The sequence below is a fragment of the Typopeltis vanoorti genome, chromosome 3 (genome assembly GCF_054136105.1).
Source record: "Typopeltis vanoorti isolate ZY-2024b chromosome 3, IOZ_Tvanoo_1.0, whole genome shotgun sequence".
NCBI classification, from domain to species: domain Eukaryota; kingdom Metazoa; phylum Arthropoda; class Arachnida; order Uropygi; family Thelyphonidae; genus Typopeltis; species Typopeltis vanoorti.
The window spans coordinates 119,554,446-119,578,005 of record NC_143551.1 but is presented as its reverse complement, the minus strand read 5'-3'; the positions used below and the strand labels follow the sequence as shown (position 1 = coordinate 119,578,005).

At 36.4% G+C, this 23,560-nt stretch overlaps 1 protein-coding gene across 1 annotated transcript in view; it reads right to left on the bottom strand.

Annotated features, from left to right (window-relative positions):
- The window catches only part of LOC150108517 (receptor-type tyrosine-protein phosphatase mu-like), a 1,155,664-nt gene that overhangs the window by 681,871 nt on the left and 450,233 nt on the right, over positions 1–23,560 (bottom strand). The window contains exon 17 of the mRNA XM_090415942.1: positions 4,215–4,446. Coding sequence (XP_090272068.1) covers positions 4,215–4,446 — 232 coding nt within the window. The remainder of the gene's footprint in view (positions 1–4,214; positions 4,447–23,560) is intronic.

The following is a 23,560-nucleotide window of genomic DNA, read 5'->3' as shown; positions in this document are numbered from 1 at the left end:
AGGATATTTAGTCATTGAGACTATATGCTTTGCAATGTGTTTCAGATCTATGGTAGGCAGTTTACCAGAAGTCCTTGTATTAGGGTAAAGCTTCCTAATCAGGGACCAAGCTTTTCGACTGGAATGAGTAAAATTAAAATTGTTCATTGTTTTAATCCATTTGTGTTTTCTAGCATTGTCAAGAGACTTCAGTAGCTCAGTGGCTACTGTAGGGTTATTATTAGTAGAGAATTCTTTATACAGTTTTTCACTGTCACTATTCGAGCCTGGGATATACTCTCTCCTAAACCTAAGGGAGTGAAAAGGGGGGGGGGGGGGGGGGTAAAATGCATTTTCACAGATTCCTCAATATCTCTTAAGCCAAATGAGATATCGCCTTGGTTTTTGCTTACAAAGGTTACCCATACAAATGCTTAAAAACACAATTCAGGATTTTGCCCTAATCAAACCCTAAAGGGATGAATATAGATTCAGGGGTGAATTATAGAACCCTTTATATCCCCTGTGTTTGTTGAGTTATAACATTCTTTTTTTGGCATGTAGGTGTCTTTTTAAAATCTTTAGAGAGTGTTTTAATTTTGTTTTCATTTTAAATTTCATCCCTACAAAGGTTAAAAAGGAGTATTTTTTTATTCAAAATTGGATGTTTCTTTGGTGGTGCCCTAACAGTTTTTTGTAGGCTTATCCATGTCTTTATAAAAATGAAACAACAAAGTTAGGAAACTTAAAAAAAAAAAAAACAATAAAACCAACTTAAAAAAAAAGAAAAAAGAAGGAGGAACAAAATGCATTAAGAATTGAAAAATAATCCTTTCTTAAATATATGAATTTAAACTTTTTTTTTGGAGTTGGTGCCAAATTTAACGCAAATAAATGAACTCTATACAAAGTATAGTTCACAAGCTATACGTACTTATACTAACAGAAAAAAAAAAAAAGTGAGTATGTGTATTTCAAACTTTCATCAAGAATAAGCATAATTCAGTAATAAGAATTATGTTTATTCTTGATGAAAGTACACTTACATTATTTTCTGTAGTTACACCTATATCCGCTAGGTATTCAAGTCAACAAGTTAAGTATCATTTCTTCATACATTTAGTAATAAGAAATATGTTTATTCTCATTGAAAGTACACATACCTTATTTTGTGAAGTTACATCTGCCATTGGCGAGTAGACATGTAGCAGCATGTTAGGGGCATAGGTGACAGAGCTCTCACAAGAGAAGTTGTTACTTGTGTTAATAAGCATGACTGGCTGAGGGGCTAAATCTGAGGATGCATATCAGCACTCTGTGAATGATTATTTGTTCTTAGGACTACTTGATGTTTCAGTTATTTTTCCATACTTCTGAATCAGTTCTTTTCAGAACTTTTAGTAACATTCAACAATAATTAAATAGGTTATTATGAAATTTATGTAATTAGTTTGTGTGAGATTTGGCACAGACAACCAAAAAGTTTCAATTCATATATTTAAGAAAGGATCATTTTTCGCTTTTTAGTGCATTTTGTCCATTCTCTCTCTTTTTTTTTTATAATAAATTGTCTTGCTTTAAGTCGGTATGGCAATTGAGTTTTTAAATGTTAATGGGGAGATGGTGCCTCACACTACTGTCCTCATCACAGGAGATGGAGCCTGCTTGTTCCAGTTCCTCTCCTATCTCATGTATGACACTCAGCTAATGGTTAGGGATATGCATGAGCTAATCGTGAGGCATGTGGTGGACAACTGGGAGGAGAATTCTCCATCATGAACCATGACAGCAAGGGGGGGGGGGGGCAACTACACCAGCTCTACTGAGTAGTACCTCACTCACAAGTCCTGACCCTTTACTTATGGTGCTTTATGGTGGTGGCTGGTCAACTGTTCAAGTTTGTCTTCAAGGTTTACTGCAATGGTGAGGAGCCCTATGAGAGTCTCGGTGCTGAAAGTCACCCTGTGAGGAGGCTATGCTTTATGCAGGCTCCTGACAAATGTCATGCCACGTATACCAACACTAAAAGGAGGAAGCAACTTAGGATGTGGCAAGGAAATATGTGCAGGGTAATCCTGCAGTGCACTGTGCCGCAATTTTTATGACGTTGTTATGACTATCAACAAGTCCCAGCTGAAGGGTGGCAGGGATTAACTTGAGAGAGAGAGAGAGAGAGAGAGAGAGAGAGGACTACTTCTCACATGGGCAGTTCTACGTGACCTGCTCCAGAGTGAGCTCATCCAGCAGCCTGGTGATCCTGACACCTGAGAGGAGAACCACCAATGTCGTGTACAAAGAGGTTCTTAAGTAGAAAAAAAAAAAGATCATAAGTATTTTTCGCATTATGTTCTCTTTTTTATTTCTTCATCAAATGTTATATTTCAAATTTCACTAACGTTTTTCGCATCAAAAGACTTCGCTTTATTCAAACTATATATACTCTTTCTTTATTAGTTCCCATTTACTTTTGTGAACACCTTTGCAAAGCACGGGTACTATGATGTTATTATATCACAAAACCAATTCATATAACAAAAATAACAAATTATAAAAAAAAATGTTATATACTCAGAAGTATTATAATTTTCTTGTTTTTAAATAACAAATATCTATAAATTTATTTTGAAATTTTTTTCACTTGGTTATACACTATAAATTAAAGATACCAAAACACTATATACTTGGTATCTTTAATCTATAAATTTCAATTTCTATGTAGAAATTTTTAAAAATATAATGTGAAGTATCAAATTAAAGGGAGTTTCAACCTAAACACGAATGTGCTCTAGGTCATGTCATTTGATGGAACCATGATAGAGCTTTCATAGCTCAGTTGGTTTAGACGAGGTTGTCCTGTGATTGGAAAGACCTGGGTTCGAATCTCCTTTTTAGCCAGCCTGGTTGGCTGAGTGGTTAGCGTATCCGCTCTCCAGCCAAGAGACTGTGGATTTGAATCCTGCATAGGCATGGATGTTTGTGATTGTCTTCCACCTTCATACGTTCATTCACCCAAGTATGGATACACTCTCCCAATATGGACTGGGTCACCATGGGAGTAGTAGACCCAAACCTCCCTCAATGGAAGAGGCCTTCACCCTGCAGTGGGTAGAAAATAGGCTGTTCATCATCAAAGATAAGTCCTCTATAGTATATATCATCTATAATAAAAATGAATTCTGAAAAAAAAAAAAAATATATATATATATATATATATATATATATATCCAGTGTCATCTGTGCAGTTAGCCTAGTGGCTGTGCACTTCGCAACCATATGCCTGGGGGAGGAGTGTCATAGGTTCAATTCCTGTTGGAGACGTGAGGAGCTTAAGGATCTTCCTCAGCAATAGTCAAGTTAGTCGGTCTTGGGTGTGGACAGTAGGGGTTTTTCACCCAGTTTATTCTGGAGTTTTTCATCCCGCAAACAATCAAACTGGACCCATGAACACACAGGATACAGCCATAGGACATAACATGGTAAGGAAGGCAACAGGAAACCACCTTGCTCATAGTCACTTCCCTAGTATGGTAGCATAGCTGCCCCTACCATCCGTTAGGATGAAAGGAAATCATTCCATTCCATATCCAGTGTCAGATTCATACATATATGTATGAATCTGACACTGGAATTCTATAAATATTTACCAATTTCTAAAAGAAAGTCCATCTGACAAAAAAGAATGTGATATTTGGCCAAGAAAGTTATCACATGATGTATAGCATATGCACTATACCCAGACAGTATGTGTTAAAAAGTGGTCAAAAGTCTGTGTGCCCTTCTTATTCCTTTAAGGAAATGTGTAGATTTATTTATAATTTTCTATTTTCGCATCATTAATCTACCTCATCAGTAATAAAATTTAGTGATATGAGGAAGCAGTTGAAGCAATCTAGAAGCAGACAACTAATATAATATCTTGCTGTGGAATTTTGCATATGAGGATCTTCAAACAATAAATTTTAGTATTAAAATTTTATAAATAACCAAATAGTGCATAATCTTATTACCCATAAAAAATCTAAAAATTATGAAATAAATTATGAAAAATTATATTCTTTTCATTATTTTCATTATTATTACATGACACCTCCAGAGACTCCATTGACTCATCAAGGGAGGGCATGGTTATGATGATGATTATTCTACACAATCATCATCCATTTTCATACTGCTAAATAGAATCAATATGATTATGAACAATTTATTGATGTTTAAATATTTACATTCAAATTTACCTGCTTCTGATGTATGGATTGTTAGCTCTGCATAATATGTACCATATCCACGTTCAGTAATGGGAAACAGATTTAAAATGTATTCTGAATTAGGAGTAAGGGATGTCAGCTCATATACATGTAGTGATGCAGGAATATTATCAACAGATTTATATGAGAGCACATCTTCCACATGCCGATAACGAAGCTTATATCCAGTCAGGGCACACTGCAATTCAGATAACAGAGGAGGCTAAAAACATAAAAAGGTAATATTATTGTAAATAAAAAATGTGCAAATATATTATATTAGTTGTGTCCTCCCGCCAAAAAAAAAAGGCAGATAAACATCTTTTGAATAGAATAAATAAATAAATGAGACTTGAAAATCAATGGCAAAAAGCAATGCAAAGTGCTATATCACATTGGTGGGAAAATTCAAAAAAAAAATAATAATAAAAGAAGAGTGCTTTAAAATGTGGAAACAAAGAGAACAGGGGAAGGTGATGCAATTTGAAGGAATACATCAAATATTATGGAAGGGTTGTAAAGATAAGTCATCAATTTACTTTATAAAAAATCAGATGAGTAAATCAAACATATATTATATCATTATGGATGTAATGTGATAATGTGATGTGCACTGAAAACTGGTGACTGTTCTCATATTTGTAAATTTAGGGACACAAAAACACACGTGTTGAACAGATTATTTTATTGATTACTAATAAAATAAAACTTGATGTTTCGACCCCTGTATCGAGGTCATCATTGGAAGAATACAAGTGTATAAGGAACCAAGCTACATGCTCATGCCCTGTATACCGGTAAACTAAATCTACGTAGTTAATTAATCCTTTTCCCTAGCCTGACCTCTAGTGATAAAAAAATAAATAATAAAATAAAAAATAAAATAAAATAAAATAAAATAAAAAATTAAATAATAATAAAAAATAATATATAAAAAAATTAAAAAAATATAAATAAATACAACTACAATAAACTGCTAAAGTCCTCATGTATTAATAATCTTCTGGATAGCTCTGATTGTTATAATATTACAAAAAAATGATCCAGCAAATGACTGGATTAATCACCTCCACAGCGCAATTGGAAGAATGATGGTATGTTGTGCCCTTCAATTAGAAAAAGCCTAAATTCAATTCTCGTCGGGACGGGAAGAATCTTTATATGGACATTTTCAATTGAAGGTGAGTTAACTGATCTCACACAGAGGCAGCAGGGTTTTCCTCCTGCATACAGACAAACCAGCCCTTCAGAACACACGCAATTTACAAACAAAAAATACTAGTTGTGGTGGTGGTGGTCAGTAGATGGCATTGATGTAGATGATTGGTAGTAGAGATTCAGTGAAGTGGTGGAAAAGGAGAGTTGTACAATAGATGTCCTCGAGTGATGAGGCTTTGGACTCCTTGGAGGTGTCACAAATAATAATAATAAGTGAAAACCATGGTATGTGAGAAGAGTTGAAAGAGTTGTTGGCAAAAGTCAATGAAAACAGTGAGAGAGTAAAGACCATAAGTCTACTGCCAAGGTGTCGTAAGTGTCTTGAAATTATTAGTGATACTGATACTGAATGCTTACTAATTACTGGGGTTGGTAGTAAGTTTTATAGCAAAATTTGTGTAATACAGTTATAGTTAATGAAGACAAAATAAAAGTTAGACCTATAGCAACAAGACATGCAGCACAAAAATCAAGTGCTGCAAAATCAAAATTTCTAACCATGAGCAAATGTGGCAGATGTGTTTATTGAGAGATTGAACAAGAGAAATGTAGACGGTGTAGATATTTTAATGGACTGTTAAAGTCGAGAATGAGAAGTGAACAATATTAGATGAATTGTGAAAGCACTGAAAGGAGGAAGACTGAAAATGGTATCAGTCAGAAGGATGATGCCCTAACCAACACAGTAAAAGCAGGAGCTACTGAAATTAAAGACATCATGATTGCTGTAATGCAAGAATTGAAGAATAAAATAATTAAGATAAAAAACGAAATGAGGCACAGGCAGAATGAGATCAGACATATGGAAGATATGAACAGAAGTGTGCAAAAGAAAATGAAAGATGGATAACAGGGAAAAAGAAGTGTCAAATAATTCAAGAATAGCACTGTACAGAGATTCTATTATAAAATGTATGATGCACAGGAGGGAGAATGAACAGTGACTGATGATCTGCTTATGAAAAATAACTGCAAGAGGGAGCCTTTCAATTGCAATCTGATTTTGGAGTAGTTTTCTTTGACTTTCATTTTTCTTTCTAGTTCCATGTCTATTGTGATTTTCCATATGATGCATCGACAGTTGCTCCCATATCTTTCTGCATTGACAAACCCAGCACAATTTCCTGTGTAGTTTGCGTAAGTGTTGCATTTGTCAGCAGGACACTTTTTCCCAATTCCAGATAGTGGAATTCCACTCAGTGCACATTTTCTAGATGATCTTTGAATAGCTTGGGGAAATTGCCTAGCATCCTCAAAGCACCTGAACCTGTAATATACTGATTGATTAGGACAAGTTTATTGTCTATGATGTTAGTTCCCCTGTATTAAGTTGATATTATTATTATTATTCAGGTCTCCATGGAGTCAAAAGACTCATCGTAGGAGGTCCTTCCTAAGAAACACAAAGTCAATCAAGACTCATCGAGGGGAGGCCCCCCCCTAAGAAACACAAAGTCTATCATACCACTCCTTAAACTCATTGACCATTCTCGCTCTCACCACTCCATCAGGCAATGCATTCCATGGTTCAACCACCCTCCATGCAAAGAAACCACTCCTCACCCTCTTGCTCATAGTTTCCTTTTATAACTTCCAGGGATGGTCTCTTGTCATCACTCCTTCCTGCTGTTCGACCAAGTGAAAGAACTTCCCAGTGTCAACCCTGTAACCACCTCTCAACAGTTTAAAAGTCTCAATCATATCACCTCTCCTTCTTCTATCCACCAAACTCTGCAGTCCACATTCCCTCAGCTGATCCTCATAACTATCATTTTACAGTCCTGAAACCATCTTTGTTATCTGCCTTTGTACCCTTTCCACAGTTAATTTATCCCTTCAAATCCTAGAGACCAAATCTGAGAACAATAGTCCAAGTGGTCTGATCATGGTCTTATACAACAGAATGATAACCGTTTTATCTCTGCAGGTCAGCGTCTTTCTCATTATTGCAGCAATCCTCTGTGCTACCTCCACCACCTTTGCAATATGTCCCCTAAATTTCAGGTTTCTATCAATCATCAACCCCAGATCTCTTGTCTCCCCTACTTCCTCCAGTATAACTCCTGTCCCATCGATGTTTCCGAAACCTCAAGACCTTACATTTTGCTGCATTAAACTGATACCCCCATTCATTTGCCCATCTATCTAGCTTATTCAAATCCTCTTGCAGGGCTGCCGCATCTGCACTATTACTAATAATCCTTCCCAGCTTCGCATCATCTGCAAACAACTGAATATCCACTTGCAATCCACTGATAATGTAGGTCCCAGTACTGAGCCCTGTGGGACCCCACTTGTAACCCTCTGCTTCCTTGAAACTGCCTCTCACCCTCTGCTTCCTTGAAATTGCCCCCAACTCTCTGATACTTATCGGACAGCCAATCCTGAATCCAGTTGACCAATCTCACATCCAGCACCATGTGCTGCAACTTAAATATCAGCTTATCATGTGGCGCCGTGTGAAATGCCTTCACTAAGTCTACGAAAATGGCAGTATGTGCCTTTCCCTCATCTAATGCTCGTGTAACTTTATCATAAAAGGCTACCATATTGCTAAAACAAGAACGTCCCTTCACAAATCCATGTTGACTCTCACAGATAACATTATCCTCATCTGCCCAATGCTGTATACAGTCCTTCACTACTTTCTCCAAGATCTTACTAACTACTGATGACACACAAACTGGCCTGTAATTAGACACTTCCAGTCTGCTACCGCCCTCATGCCACTATCTTACCTTCCTTCCATTCCATGGGCACCTTTCCCGCAGCCAGACTTTCATTGAAAAACCAGGTGTCAAATGTCAAATATATTTGACATCGTTTTTCAGGTTAGTAGATATACAAATTGTCTAGGTGAGTTTGGGCTGTTGGTCATAGCCAGATGACTTCTCTGTCACTAGGATTTTTCTTCCTCAATATATCTACTAGATTCATGCACCTGCTTCAGATTTTCAATTCTCTGATGCTGATGTTTTCAGAAGATGGCAGAGAGGATTCAGAGATGAGTGAACAAGTTGGTGACAGATCTGTGGAATTGTCCCTATGAAAATAGGTTGAAGGTGTGAGGGTTGCAAAGATTAGTTGACAGGCAGAAAAAGGTGGAACATGACAGAAACTTATAAGTTATTAAAGGGATTATATAAGAATGACACAAAGGACACTTTTTCCATAAATGAGAAATAGAAAGATAACTTGGATCACCCCTGAAAGTTGTGTAAGTATGTGGTTAGTAAGGGTGTGTGAACTAGAATTTTTCTTGAAGAGTGATTGAGTGAGTGGAATGGATATTTGCCAGAATTAGCTATGTGCCCTGATAACAAATGACTTTAAGGAGAGGTATGATAGGTATTGCTATATAAAAGTTAGTGTAGGTCTCCCACAATGAATTCTTCTAATTCCGTGGAGAAACCCTTATAAGAATAATGTTTCCTATGTGATATAAAAAAAATCATAATTTACGATTATGAATCTTTGAACAATCTTTTCTGTACATTCGAAGTTTTTTAGTTTCAGTTTCATAACTATGCATATTAAGCACTTGCAATGTGCTCTGATAAAAAAAATAATATCTGTTTAAAGAAATAATGTAAAGTATTTGAAATGCGCTCTATGCCTATCAGATATCAGGAAATTATTATAATTATCTGGATATCAGATAATTACTGTTATGTGTACCTGTCATTCATCACAAAGACATTCACTTTTCACCAGTGACAAAAATCGTGTCAGCCATTTCTCACTTCTTGTTTGCAGCACAGTTGAACAAGTGTGCAAAGATGACGGGTGATTGATAGATAACAGAGAGAGAAGGTTTGGTACTGGGGTAAAGAAAGAATTGAAGTTTGAGAATACCACCAGAAAAATTTTGTTTTATTAAGTTTTTAAGAAAAAATGACAGTGGGAATGTATTTTTCATCTTGCTAAGAATCTTAGCAAGGTTAAATCTTTGCAGTGGAGAAGTTGTTAATGTTCGACAGGAGGATATTAATTAACCACCTTACCGGCCATTATGGATAAAATACGCAACCTGACACACTTCTTATCCAACATATATTTCAATGTAATATCGATGGTATTACAATTTTAACTGCACTTCGCATCCATAATAAACTTGATGTCTATAGATGTCTTGACTGGTAGCATGGGTAAAGGAGATATGAGTACACGTTCTTGGAAGTTTTTTCACTTGGGTTATACTATAAGTTGAAGGCAAGAAATTATATTCTTGGTTTCATCCTTTATCCAAGTATAAGCAAATACAGTTTGCACATGAAGTAACTTCACAACTAAGACAATTAATGTGAAGTCATTAGCCCAGTTGTGAAGTTACTTCACATTCAAACTTTGTTTGCTTACACTTGGATAAAGGATGAAACAAAGAATATTATCTTTTGGTATCTTTGAAGAATGGCTATCTGATAAGTATCAACAAGTTGTGTATGGGGGGGTGCAATATCCAGGAAAAGGAAATTCACTAGTGGTGTGCCTCAGGAGTCTGTTTTAGGGCCATTATTGTTTAACTTGTATATTAAATGGTGTCAATTCACCCACCAATTGGTGAGAGTGGCCATGAGGTGATTAACTGAGTGGTTGCAGCAGTGTGAGGACCTCTGTAGAAAAAGGGTATATGTGGAACTACAGGGGGGGGGGGGATGATTATGAAGAGCTCAGGAGACAGCTTGCAGGTGTAGCATGGAATGAGGAGTTAGCTGGAAAAGAGATAATGGAGTTTGGGGGATTTTCAAAAACTATCTAGTACATGCAATGTCTAAATGTATTTTAAGGGTGAGAAGGTTAAATAAAGTAGGTGTGAAATGGATGAATAAAGAGATTAAGCATATGATACAGAGAAAAAGGCATTATGGAGGCAGCATAAGAGAAGTGGAAATAGCCAATTCCATGAGGACTACAAAGACAAGTGGCAAGGAGGGTGACTTTGTTGGTAATGGTAGCTAAAGTGAGATATGAACAGCAGTTAGCTAATGAAGCCAAAAATCGCTCCCCTATACACAAGTTGTGTATGAGGGAACGATATCCAGGAAAAGGAAAGTCACAAGTGATGTACCTCAGGGGCCTGTTTTTAGGGCCATTACTATTTAACTTGTATATTAATGATATTGGTGAAGATTTGGATGGAGATATTCAGTTGTTTGCAGATGATGAAAAGTTAGGACAAACCATGAAGAGTAGAGAAGATGCTGTGCCCTTATAAGAAAACTTGAATAAATTGAGTGAGTGATTGGGCACGGGAATAGGGATGCGAGTTCAATGTTGCAAAATGTAAGGTTTTAAAATTTGTAAAACAAAGATGGGATGCAGAATTTATTCTTGGTGAGGATATATTGTCAGAGGTGGAGGAAATAAGAGATCTGGGGGTGATAGTGAATAAGGATCTGAAATTGAGGGGACACATAGCCAAAATTGTGAAGACAACACAAAGGCTTCTGGGAATGATGTGGAGGACACTGACTTGTAGAAGTAGGGAGATTCTTGTTCGATTGTGTAAGGTTTTGATTAGGTCACACATGACTATTGTACCCAGATTTGGTCACCTGGTTTTCAGAAGGACGAAGAGATGTTAGAAAGGGTCCAGAGGTGACTACTAAGGTAGTTTCTAACCTCTGGAATGTCGAGCATGAAGAAAGATTGAGAAGATGCAACTTACAGAGTCTGGTGTACAGGAGGAAGAGGGGAGATATGCTAGAGACCTACAAGTTAGTAAGAGGTTGTTATAGGATCAATGCTGGAGAGGTTCTACAGAAAATAGTGCAAGATAAGGGGAGAACCAGAGGGTCATCTCTAGAAACTGTAAAAACAGGTTTATTTCATGCAGAGTTGTGAATGATTGGAATGCCTTGCCTGAGAGTCTGGTGTCTGCAGAGAATTTGAGTGTGTTTAAAGCATGGCATGATGAGCTGTGTGTATGATAAAAGCATCTCACAGATGAGTCTTTGACTCCATATGGTCTTGGGTAATAATAATAATAATTTGAAAAAAAACACTAAATGGAAAATTTTGTTTCCTGTTTCAAGGACACTGGCGATATAAATTATTTCCTCAGAATAAGTAATGGAATTAGAGAAATCTGAAACTGTAACATTTCATTAATGAAGATATACTTCTTTACTGGCACATACTGGCCACTCAATTAGAAACTTTTATTTTACATACAGTATAACAAATATTAAAGATTAAACAACTGGATATCTCACCTTTTGAGAAACCAGTCAGCTCGGCTGTTTTCAAAATTGTAGAGTCAGCCAGACCAGCGTCTACAAATAAGCCCTTTATTGAACTCAAAAAGATCCATTATTTTTCCCATTGTGATCAACATTATTGATGATTACTGACTAGTAGCATTCTTATGTAGTTGCCTAGAACACATGGTGGCACACGAAATATTTTGCATATACACTGCACAAGTGGCGTTAACATACATCAGCATAAAGGTTTCTAATTCAGTTGTCAGTATGTATAAGCTATTTATAAAGTTGTAAAAGAAATTACAAAGAAAATGAGGTGAAGATGTGATTGCAACAGGACAAGGTGATGGAATGCATAAAGATAACAATAAAACAGGTAGGACTGACAATAAGGGTCAGGATCAGGGAAATAGAAGTGGAGCAAAGAAAAATGTGTGGTATAGAAGTTAGAGTAAAGAATGTTGGTGTTAGTAGAATGATCTCAAAGAAATAAGGATTGTTATGTTTGTATACAAATGTAAGGGGTATTCAAAATAAGAGCTGAGTTTGTTGCATTTATTGAATCAGTATGTTCAAAGATAACGTGTATAAGCAAAACTTGGTTGTGTGAGGATGATGTACTCGCAGGAATAGAAATGGAAATATATACAGTTTTCTGGAATGCAAAAAAAGTGAAAAGAGGAGTATTGTTAATGATTGCAGAGAAATTGTGTCCACCAAGTATGGAAGATGATAGTACATGTGCAGAATTTGAATCTGTGTGGTGTGAAGTAGAAAATAACAGGCTAGGTTATCTGAAAAGATGGAAAGAAATTGTGTCCACCAAGTATAGAAGTTGTGCAGAATTTGAATCTGTGTGGTGTGAAGTAGAAAATAACAGGCTAGGATATCTGAAAAAGATGGATGAAAATTATGAAAATGAAGGAAAACTCAAGTAAAAAACTTTATTAACATAGAATTTTTGCCTAAGTGTACGAGGGTGGTCTGAAAAGTTCTTGGCCTAACAATAAAAAAACGAATTTATAATTTCAAAATTGTTTTTATTTTTCAACATGATCTCCCTTTAGACTAATACATTTATTCCAGGGATGCTCCAGCACCATTATGCCATCCCTGTAGTGGTTCTCAGTAAGATCTGCAAAATACCCCTCTAGAGTTCTATTACTGCAATCACATCTTGATTCAAAGAAAAACACTGCCCAGCTAGGAAATGTTTTAGTTTTGGGAAGAGATAGAAGACAGAGGGGGCCAAATCTGGGGAATAGTGTGGATGTTCCAACATTCATAGTGCAGATCCCTTAATTTTCCCATTGCCAAAACACTTTTCTGGACAGGTGCACTGTCCTGATAAAAGATGATTTTTTTCTTCTGCAAACCGGGTCTTTTCTGAAGAATTTTTTCGTCTAGTCTGGTTAAAAGATCGGAATAATATCCCCCGGTTATTATTTTACCCTTTTCAAGATAATTAATAAACAAAATGCCTTTAGCATCCCAAAGCACTGATGCCATGACCTTTCCTTCTGATGGAACCGAATTTATCTTCTTTGGTACTAAACAACCGGCTTCTGTCCACTGTTTTGATTGCTGTTTTTGGATTCTGGTGTGTAACGGTAAATCCAAGTCTCATCCATAGCAATAAATCGATTCACAAAATCAGTTTTATTCTTGTTAAAATGCTCCAAGCATCGTTCTGAGATTTTCATGTGAGTGCATTTTTGATCTGCTGTGAGCAAGTGCGGCATCCATCTTGCACAAAGCTTTTTCATATGCAATTCTTCGTGCAAAATATATCCTATACGATATTTTGAAATGCCTATAGTCTCAGCAATTTCACGCACTTTAACTTGCCGGTCATCCAATACTATATCATGCACTTGATCAATGATTTCTGGTGTGGTGTTACGTCTTTCACTTGGTTCATCTTCAAGGCTGGTACAGCCACGTTATACTTGGCAGCCTATTTTTTAATTGTCGAAAATGCCCATAAAATTTTATGAACTTCGAATGAATTTATTTTGGTGCTAAACCTTCATTTACAAAGAATTTTATGAGCGCACAATACTCAATTTTATCCATTTCAAGAGATACAGACAACACTCTTGCTTCAGACAGCTGTATAAAACAAACTAGTTGATAGAATGATCTGCAGTTTCACATGGATGCTTATGACAGATGTACCAACTTAGAAAAAATAAATCTTGCTGATAGTGTTGCCATCTATGGTCAAGGCCAAGAACTTTTGAGACCACCCTCATAATCAGCATCAGAAAAATAAGATCATTGAATGGCAATTAAACAATAACAGACAATTTTAAAAAATCCACCTGAGTAGCTAATGTAAGATAATGAAAAAAGGTTAATAATTTCCTAACTTATTTTAAAAAAAGATTAACAGATTTAAAAGGTACTATCTTCCTTTTAAATTTCCATAGACCATCAGATCTGTTTAAAGTTAGGACAATGAAGTAAAGTTTCACATATTTCTTTATAAAGACATTCTATGAGGAAACAACTTTCATGAAGGAATCTTGTCTTGTTCCAATGAACTCTATGTTTAGTGTTGATAGCATGCTCTACAAGTCCAGACTGTTCAATCTCATGGTATTTAATATAAGACTTGTGTTCTTCTAGATAAAAAAAAGCACATCTTCCTGTTTGTCTGAAATAAGATAACCCACAAGTGCAAGTCATCTGGTAGATACCCGGATAACTGAAATGCGGAAGTCTGTCCTTAGGAGAAGTGAGAAAAGTGGAGATTTTTCTGATGGGACAAAAGGCAACTAAAACATTCAGTGGTTTTAAAATTTGCCCAATGTGTTCACTAAAGCCATAGACATAAGGGATAGGAATGCGAGTTATTTCTTCTGTATTTGAAGAGACCATAACTGTTAATATAATAACTATTAGATAAAAAGGTGGAATTAACATGACATAGTTCTTTCTGTAAAAGTTTATCTGAAGAACATACAGAATGGGCATGACGTTCTAAAATCTTAATAGTTCCAGTCTTTTGACTAGGATTTTGATGAGATTCAAAATGGATATAACAGGCTGTATGAGTCTTCCAAAAAACTGAAAAATGTAGGCTACCATCTGGTTGATGAAGAATTCAAAGATCCAAAAAAAGGCTAATTATTTATTTACTTCTTCTAGGATGAACTGGATCCTGGGGTTAAGTGCATTTAATTTATAAAGAAACTGCTGTAGCTCAGAGGAAGAGCCATTCCAAACTGCAAATATATCATCCACATATCTGTGATACCAGTGTGTAGGTCTAGGTGAAATGTAATCGAAAATACATTGTTCATAGTGTTCCATGAAAAAGCTGGCAATAGCAGGAGAAATAGGATTGTCCGTGGCTATTCCTTTGATTTGTTGATATAACTTGCTTTTAAAGAAGAAATAATCAGAATGTATTATAAAACCAAAGAGTTTAACAATGTCTGAATAAATAATTCTTGAAGTAATTCAATGGCATTAGGTAAAGGAATATTAGTAAACAATGATATCACATCTAAGCTAATCATAATATCTGAAGTATTCAGATGAAGATCAAAAATTTCATTTGTAAAATCTCATGTATTTTTTATATAAGTAGCAGTTCTAGTTGAAGTAGCAAGTAAAGTAGATAAGAATTTAGAAATCTTAAAAGTGGAAACTGTTATCCAGACATATACACATTCCTTGCTCTGGTGAAGCTCTTTAGAATTGTCTGTTATTGTTTAATTACCATTCTGTGATGTTGTATTGATGATTCCTATGATAATTAGGTGAAATGTTTATTGGGATGCAGTATCTCGTAAGAGAAAAGTCACTAGTGGTGTACTGCAGGGGTCAGTTTTGCGACCATTGTTGTTCAATTTGTATATTAATGATATTAGGATGGGTTTAACTAGCAATATGCAGTTGTTTGCAGATGACGCAAAAATTGAGAGAGCAATGCAGAGTGTAATAGTGTGTACCTCCCACAATGAGACTCCATGGAGATCAGATGTTAATAATAATAATTATTATTATTATGATTATTATTTATTAATAAAAATTATCATATCCTCAAGGAACATTGCCTTGTCGTGGCAGTGGGGCTTGTTTGCTTCAGTGATGTTGAGACCTATGCTGGCTGTAGCATAGCTACCAGCAGGGCCACCCTTGTCAGGCAGGTCTCAACTGATTATATTAGTCTGGCTCCTCAGACTGTAAGTCTGAGGAGCCAGACTAACAGTGTTCCATCCCCCATCTTAATGGCGAAAATCAAGAATAAATCCATACTCGATAAGTCGATGCCAGGGACATTAAGGACTGCTTCAGATGTTGGGAATCCTGGGTATCAAGCGACAAGTGGGTTACAGGACCCACCTCTCCTTGCTGGGCAACCAGGGCAGGATGCTGAAAAGTGACTAGAAGAAACCAAATGTAAAATATATACTGTAGAAGAAAACAGAGTAGTTATGAAATATTTTTACAGATCAACACCAGAAAAACAGGCTTTTAGAAAGTGTACATTTAATCTAGAAACATTCCCATACGCTGCAAAATAGATGCGATGATAAAAACAGAACAAAGACTTATGGACCAAATGAATTTCATTTTCCTTAACAAAATATTTACTGAACTTAAGCTGCAAGAGTTACATAATAAACCAATAACTCCAGTAACAGCAAATCATCAGGAGGTAGCTATATCAAACTTTGGAATTCAACTCAGTAAGCATCAAGCTGACAACATACCACAGAATATTTTGACAGAAGTGCAGTGTAAAATGAAGTCAGGGATACTGGAACATATGAACTCCATAAATGACCATATAAGACTTTCCATTAAAAGCTTTACATAAATCTAAGCTAAAACAGCTCCTCTTAGATGCAAATTACTATTATTATTATTATTATTATTATTACATAACACCTCCAGGGAGTCCAAAAACTCATTAAGGGAGGGCACCTACTCCACAGTTCTCCATCTCCACCACTCAATCCACCAACTACAACACCTACTCCACAGTTCTCCATCTCCACCACTCAATCCACCAACTACAACTACGTTCTTCATCATCATCATCTACACCAATGCCATCTATCACCGACCACCACCACTAGTATTTTCATAGACAATCACAAACATCCATGCCCACAGTGCGATTCGAACCTGCATCCTTTTGGCTGGAAAGCAGATATGCTAACCACTCGTCCAACGAGGCCAGCATCTGTGGTGATAAAAACCATCACAACCAACAGTATAAAGGAAACAAATCAGCTCCTATACAGCACAGCCTATATCATTATAGTGAAGCTTGGTTCAAACCACAAGGGCAAAAGCCAAGGATGAAGCAATCTGCACCATGGAAAACCAGATGGAACAAAAATCAACAAACTTCAACCTGATCTGATCTGCGTTTGATCACAGAAGATCAAAAATGCAGTCGCATGAAAATCTCTGAATGGTGCTTGAAGCATTTAACAAGAATAAAACTGATTTTGTGCATCGGTTTATTACTATGGATGAGACTTGGATTCACCATTACACACCAGAATCCAAACAGCAGTCAAAACAGTGTACAGAAGCTGCTAGTTCAGAGCCAAAAAAAAACAGTCAGTTCCATCAGCAGGAAAGATCATGGCTTCAGTGTGTTAGGATGCTAAAGGTATTTTGTTTATTAATTATCGTGAAAAGGGTAAAACAATAACCGGGGAATATTATTCCAATCTTTTAATCAGACTAGATGAAAAAATTCATGAGAAAAAACCTGGTTTACAGAAGAAAAAAATCATCTTTCATCAGGACAACGCACTTGCCCATAAAAGTGTTTTGGCAATGGGAAAATTTAAGGGATCTGCGCTATGAATTGTTGGAACATTCACCCTATTCCCCAGACTTGGCTCCCTCTGACTTCTGTCTTTTCCCAAAAATGAAACTCTTCCTCACTGGTCAGTGTTTTTCTTTGCATCAAGAAAAATCTTACTGAGAACCATTACAGGGACGGCATAATGGTGCTGGAATAAATTTATTAGTCGTAAGGGAGATTACGTTGAAAAATAAAAATAATTTTGAAATTAAAAATTTGTTTTTTCATTGTTAGGCCGAGAACTTTTCAGACCACTCTTGTATTGTTGATGGTGATGTTATTGGTGCAGGACACTAGAGTGTACAGAGGATTCGAAATTGGAAGTGATCATCATTTAGTCTTAAGCAGGATAAAATTCAATTTCATATTGAAAAGAAGAACATGTAAGAAAGTTTGAAAGCAAATAAAAGTTGAGCAGCTCTCAGATATGAACTCTAGACTACATATATTTACATTACATTAGCCAGGTGCTATCAGCCAGGGGGGACTTTTGGTCTCAAGCACCACATGTCGCCACTGGGCACGGTCCTCTGCGACTGTCCACCACGTTCTGGTTTCCAGCCCAACAGCCTGCAGGTCTTCCTTCTCCTGATCTGCCCATCTCTTTCTCAGTCTCCCTGGTGGCCTCCCTGATCGGGGTCGGGTCTCCCACGCTTGTCTCACAGTCCTTTCAGGATCCATATGGTACTGGTGTCCCAGCCACTGAAGTCGCCAGGCTCGCAGCTCCATCAAGGCATCTGCCGAGTTGTATAAAGCGTGTATGTCAGCATTGGACCACCTCCTCCAGACCCCTCCACAGATACGTCGTAGCATCTTGTTCTCGAATACTCTCAGGTGAGAGTATTCACTGCCGACTAACATGCAATTAACAAGACAAAAAAATCCAGAGACTTTATTGAAACATTATAAGCGCTCACCATACTTTCACGATCAATTAACGATTGACTGATTTCGATCATTCTTTGTCCGCTATGATGCATATAGCATTCATTTGTTTTAGGCAGTTGTCATCGCCTACTTTTCATCACCTAAATGTATTAGGTTGGTTATCGGCCTCTCTCGCATTCAAAGCGCCAGTACATGCCGTTGCAGGTTCTTACGCATTTATTCGTTTACTAACAAGCGAGAGCAGTGAGCACTTCAATTCTGATCTGCGCACCACTTTGAATAATAGACTATATCTTCGGGAATTTTTCGAATTCCTTGATAAAACGTTAGGAACAGATTTTTAAAAGTACATACTTTCAGAAAATAATATTAAAAAATCGATTTTTTTAATCCTCTGAATAGTACTGCCTCCTTAAAACTATCAAAAACTTACAAATTAGCAAAAAGAAAATGCCATAGAGGAAAAACCTGCCATGATAGAGAAAAATGGATTTGATATTTGAAATCAGTGCACCCAAATTAGTAAAAAACAAGTGTCAGATCATAATCAGCAGAAAAAAAATTTTTTTTCTTGGCCAGTGTTATTAATCGTTTTGGGACCTGGAATATACGTAGTTTGGTGAAAGAAGGAGCTTTTTTTAATGTGACGAATGTCTTACGACAGTATAAAATTGGACTTTGTGCTGTACAAGAAGAGCGTTGGCCGGGACAAGGCTCGACCCGCAATCAGGGGTACACGCTATACTATAGTGGTGACAACAGAGGAGGAAGAGTCTTCGGAACTGCATTTTTAGTTAGTGATAACTTTTTGTGTAATATTTTAAATTTTAAACCTGTGAACAATCGGCTGTGTACTATTAGAGTTAAGGGATGTTTTCAAAATGTGTCTATTGTGAACTGTTATGCGCCTACTGAAGAGAGCTCGGAGTAAGCTAAAGATTGTTTCTACGAAGTGCTTGAGCGTACTTGTAATAATCTACTGTCTATGACGTAAAGCTAGTAGTGGGAGATTTCAACGTGAAGCTGGGGAGAGAGCATGTGTGGCGCCGTTTCGTGGGTAGTGAGAGCCTACATGAGGAGTGCAATGATAATGGGATCTGACTTTCGAGTTTTGCCACCGCTACGGGATGCTTTGTAAAGAGCACTATGTTTATGCATAAACACGTCCACAAACAGACCTGAGGATCACTGGACAGTAGAACAGCTAACCAAATAGACCATGTACTAGTGTATCGACGTCACCACAGCTCCATCTCAGATGTGAGAAGTTTCAGAGGAGCAGATGGAGATAGTGACCACTATCTGGTAGCCTAATTTCAGGCATAGAATTGCAGTTCAGAAGCCCGCATGTCCTATCATACTAAATAGACTAAAATACACAAACGTTATTCAAGTAAAAATGAAAAAGTTTGAGAACCTTGGAGATTCAGTGGCAAGCCCTGAAGAAAACATTGATTCAAAAAAGACAAAAACTGGTGAGATCTTTCTAAGCAATAAATACAAAATGTTATATTCACACAATAACAATCAGGGAAAAGAAGGAGTAGCTATAGTATTCAACACTAAATACAAAGCAAGGATAGAAAAATCAGAACTCCATGGTAGAAACAGGAAGTTAAAGAGGCAGTGAATGAAGAGAAGTAAGCATATCGAAAGTTCCTGGTGAATAAGTGGGCTTGTGCACTTAGAGAATACAGAGACAAATGTAAGAAAGCTTAAAGCTGTGTAAAACTAGCTAAACAAAATTCATCGGAAACTTTGGCAAGAACATAGAAAATAAATATCAAGAAGGTGGCAAAATATTCTGGAGACTGTTGAAAAAGCTCAGAAATTGAGGAAAGAGTGCTGTAAAAGGAATTATAGATGATAAAGGTGACATGGAAACTGCAGAAAAAGATATCCTTGATGTATGATGATATATTATGAGTACTTACTTTGAAAAATTGCTACATGAAACAATCAGTGACAGCACAGTGGTAAAAAACATTCCATAGACATACTATACAATCAGGAATATATATCCATACTTATTATTATTGTTACACCCACCATGTAGTCAACAGACTCATCATGGGAGGTTCATTCAACTGACAACATATTTAGCATATAGAATCTTGAAGTCTTTAACACTCTCTGCATTAACAACATATTCTGGTAATGAATTCCATTCACTGACAATTCTCCATGTAAAAAATCTACTCCTCACACCCTTCTTCACCACACTTTTACATAACTTCAAGGAATGACATCTGGTTCGTCCTCTCTCACCTACTACTCTTTTTATAATCCCCCTCTGGAGTAATCTGATAAAATCCTCTCACTAACTTAAACGTCTCTATCATATCACCTCTCTTCCTCCTATCCACCAGCATTTTCCAAAGTCCCGATATTGTCTTAGTCACTTGCCTCTGGACCCTTTCCAATGTCTCCACATCACATTGAAAACCAATGTGATGTGGAGCCAATACTTGAAGTAGAAAAAGCCATCAAAAGCCTGAAATGTGAAAAGGCAGCTGGAGCAGATGATATTCGACTAGAAATGCTCACATATGGAGTATTAGAGTCTTACAGTGGCTGCGCTGTTAGTTCAGAAGGCCTGGACAGGGGGACAAATTCTAGATAATTGGAGTACAGCTTTCATAGTACCTGTCTATAAAAAGATAAATAAAATTGAATGTGAGAATTTCAAAGGTATTTCTCTAGTGAATGTTCTTGGAAAGATTTATGCAAGTATACTTGAGAAACAGTTCAGAAGCATTGTGGAAGGGAAGCTTGTTGAAGAACAATCCGGATTCAGGCCAAATAGAGGCTCTCAGGATCAGATTTTCACTTTATGACAAATAGTTGAGAATCTAAATTTTGTAGATCTGCAAAAGGCATATGACAAGGTGCCAAGAGAAAAGCTATTCAAAATGCTATAGTTATGTGTCAATAGGGCATTATATCAAGCAATACTTAGTCTTTATTTGAGTTGTAAGTCAGCAGTTAGAATTGAAGGAAGTACAGGAAGATTGTTTGATATTAAATCTGGTGTCAGACAAGGATGTACATTATCCCCTCTGTAATTCATTATCTATATGGATCACATTTATAAAGGAAAGTGGTATTAAACCTGATATCAAAATTGGAGATGTTAATGTCAGCTCTTTGCTTTATGCAGATGACGTTATACTTCTAAATAAATCTGCTAGAAGTCTGCAAGATTCCCTGACTAAATTGAATAACTGTTGTAATAAATTTGGTATGAAAATCAGCAATAACAAGACAAAGACAATGAAAATAGGCAGAAACATTGAAAATATCAACTGCATTGTGAATGAAGAACCTATAGAACAAGTAAAACATTTATCTACTTAGGCACAATTTTTAGTGTAGATGGTAAATTAAATATGGAAATAGAAAACAGAATCAACAAAGTCAGTATGGTAAGAAGTCAACTGAATAGATTTATATGGAATAAGAAAGAAATTAGTCAAAACACTAAATTAGCTGTATACATGACAGTGTTCAAATTTGATCTTAATTTTCTGTCGAATGTTTGAATTGTTTAGGGATTTGACATATCTCAGGACAGTGTCCTGCACCTTGCAGGAAATGCATATTGGATCTGTATTTCCTGCAAATATATCAATTCTCTTAGCAATTCAAACATTCAGCTTTGAGCAATCTGGACCCAGTTATAGAAAACATAATGCAAATATTGTCTTCAAAATTCCAGGATATTAATTACTCTTACTAATCCTAAGAAGATTATATTAGAAACCTGTTGCATCATTTTTCAGGGTGAAAAGGATGCTATACAACTTCCACTCTTTCTCATCTGGACATTCTTCCTTACATATGTCCTTTACTGTTCCCATTTTGAAAAGACTTTATATATGATCTTGTCTGAGGTTTCAAAGCACTCAATTGCATAAACTTGCCTTTTGATCATTACTGGAGCAACTAATTAATCTTTCATTTTGAAGCCTGCCATTAGCTTGTCCCTAGTAGTGTGATCTAGTACAATGAACTAACAATGACTACCACCAAAGGATGCAAAGGCATATATATTGTTTGCTGCTATTACTTCTTTTAATACTTTGACAACTTATCTAACTTTGTGAAGTCCATTAATTTTAAACCAAAAGGTTTTAACTCGTGGAGGAAGGGAACTCATGTATGATTATTCTCTGAGTTGAAAAAATAAAAGAACAGACATTTTGTCTGAAGAAATCATGCACTTCACCACTACCAAAAAAGTATGAAAAAAACCTTCTACTTGAAGTTTTTTTTTCATACTGTGCTAACTAATAGCACTTGCAGTAAGAAGAAATCCTGCACTGAAAAGAAAATAAGTGCCACTCTGATAGGTCAGGGTCTGCAAGGAAATAGGAAAATAATCCCACACTAAAGAGTAGTGCTAGCAAAAACAAAGAAAATCGCACACATAGAGTGCCTGCAAAGAAATAAAAATAAAACACTAAGACAATTGTCCCCCCCCACACACACACACATACACGGAAAGCAAGTGGAAGTGATAGTCAATGTGTAATGACCAAGCAACCTCAAGGGCAAGATGTGTCGTGGCCTGATCAAGTAGACTGCAAAATACCCACCTTGTCTGTAACCACACAACTGCATGAAAAAGAAGAAAACACTTACTGTACCTGAGGAAAATGTCCCAATCCAAAGCAAACAAAGTTTGTATGCAAAGTATCAAACAAGCAATAATAAAGCAATTGACGTGAAGTTAACAGCCTTTAGAAACAAGTAGCCAAGTTGTGAAGATACTTCACGTGCAAACTCTGGTTGCTTAAACTTAGGTAAAGGATTAAGATAATCTAAGAATTAGGAGTGACTACCACTAACAAATCTTCAGTAAACATGAAAATGTCTGGGTGGTGATCCTTCCCTTAATACATAGCACTACAGACTTCTGAAAGGATGTGTTCTTTGCATTATATTATACTAAAGTACTTGATGTGAAGCCAGTAGTGTCTATATCCAAGTAGCCTAGTCATGAAGATACTTCATGCAAACTGTGTTTGATTACACTTGGGTGGGATTAAATAAAAATATAACTTCTTGTCAAGTTTAAGATACTAAAGCTGCTGCATAAATTGGATAAGAATTTGGCAATGGGACTGATGAGATATCAGCACAAATGCTAAAAGAATATTCATTTGAACTGGATGTGACTT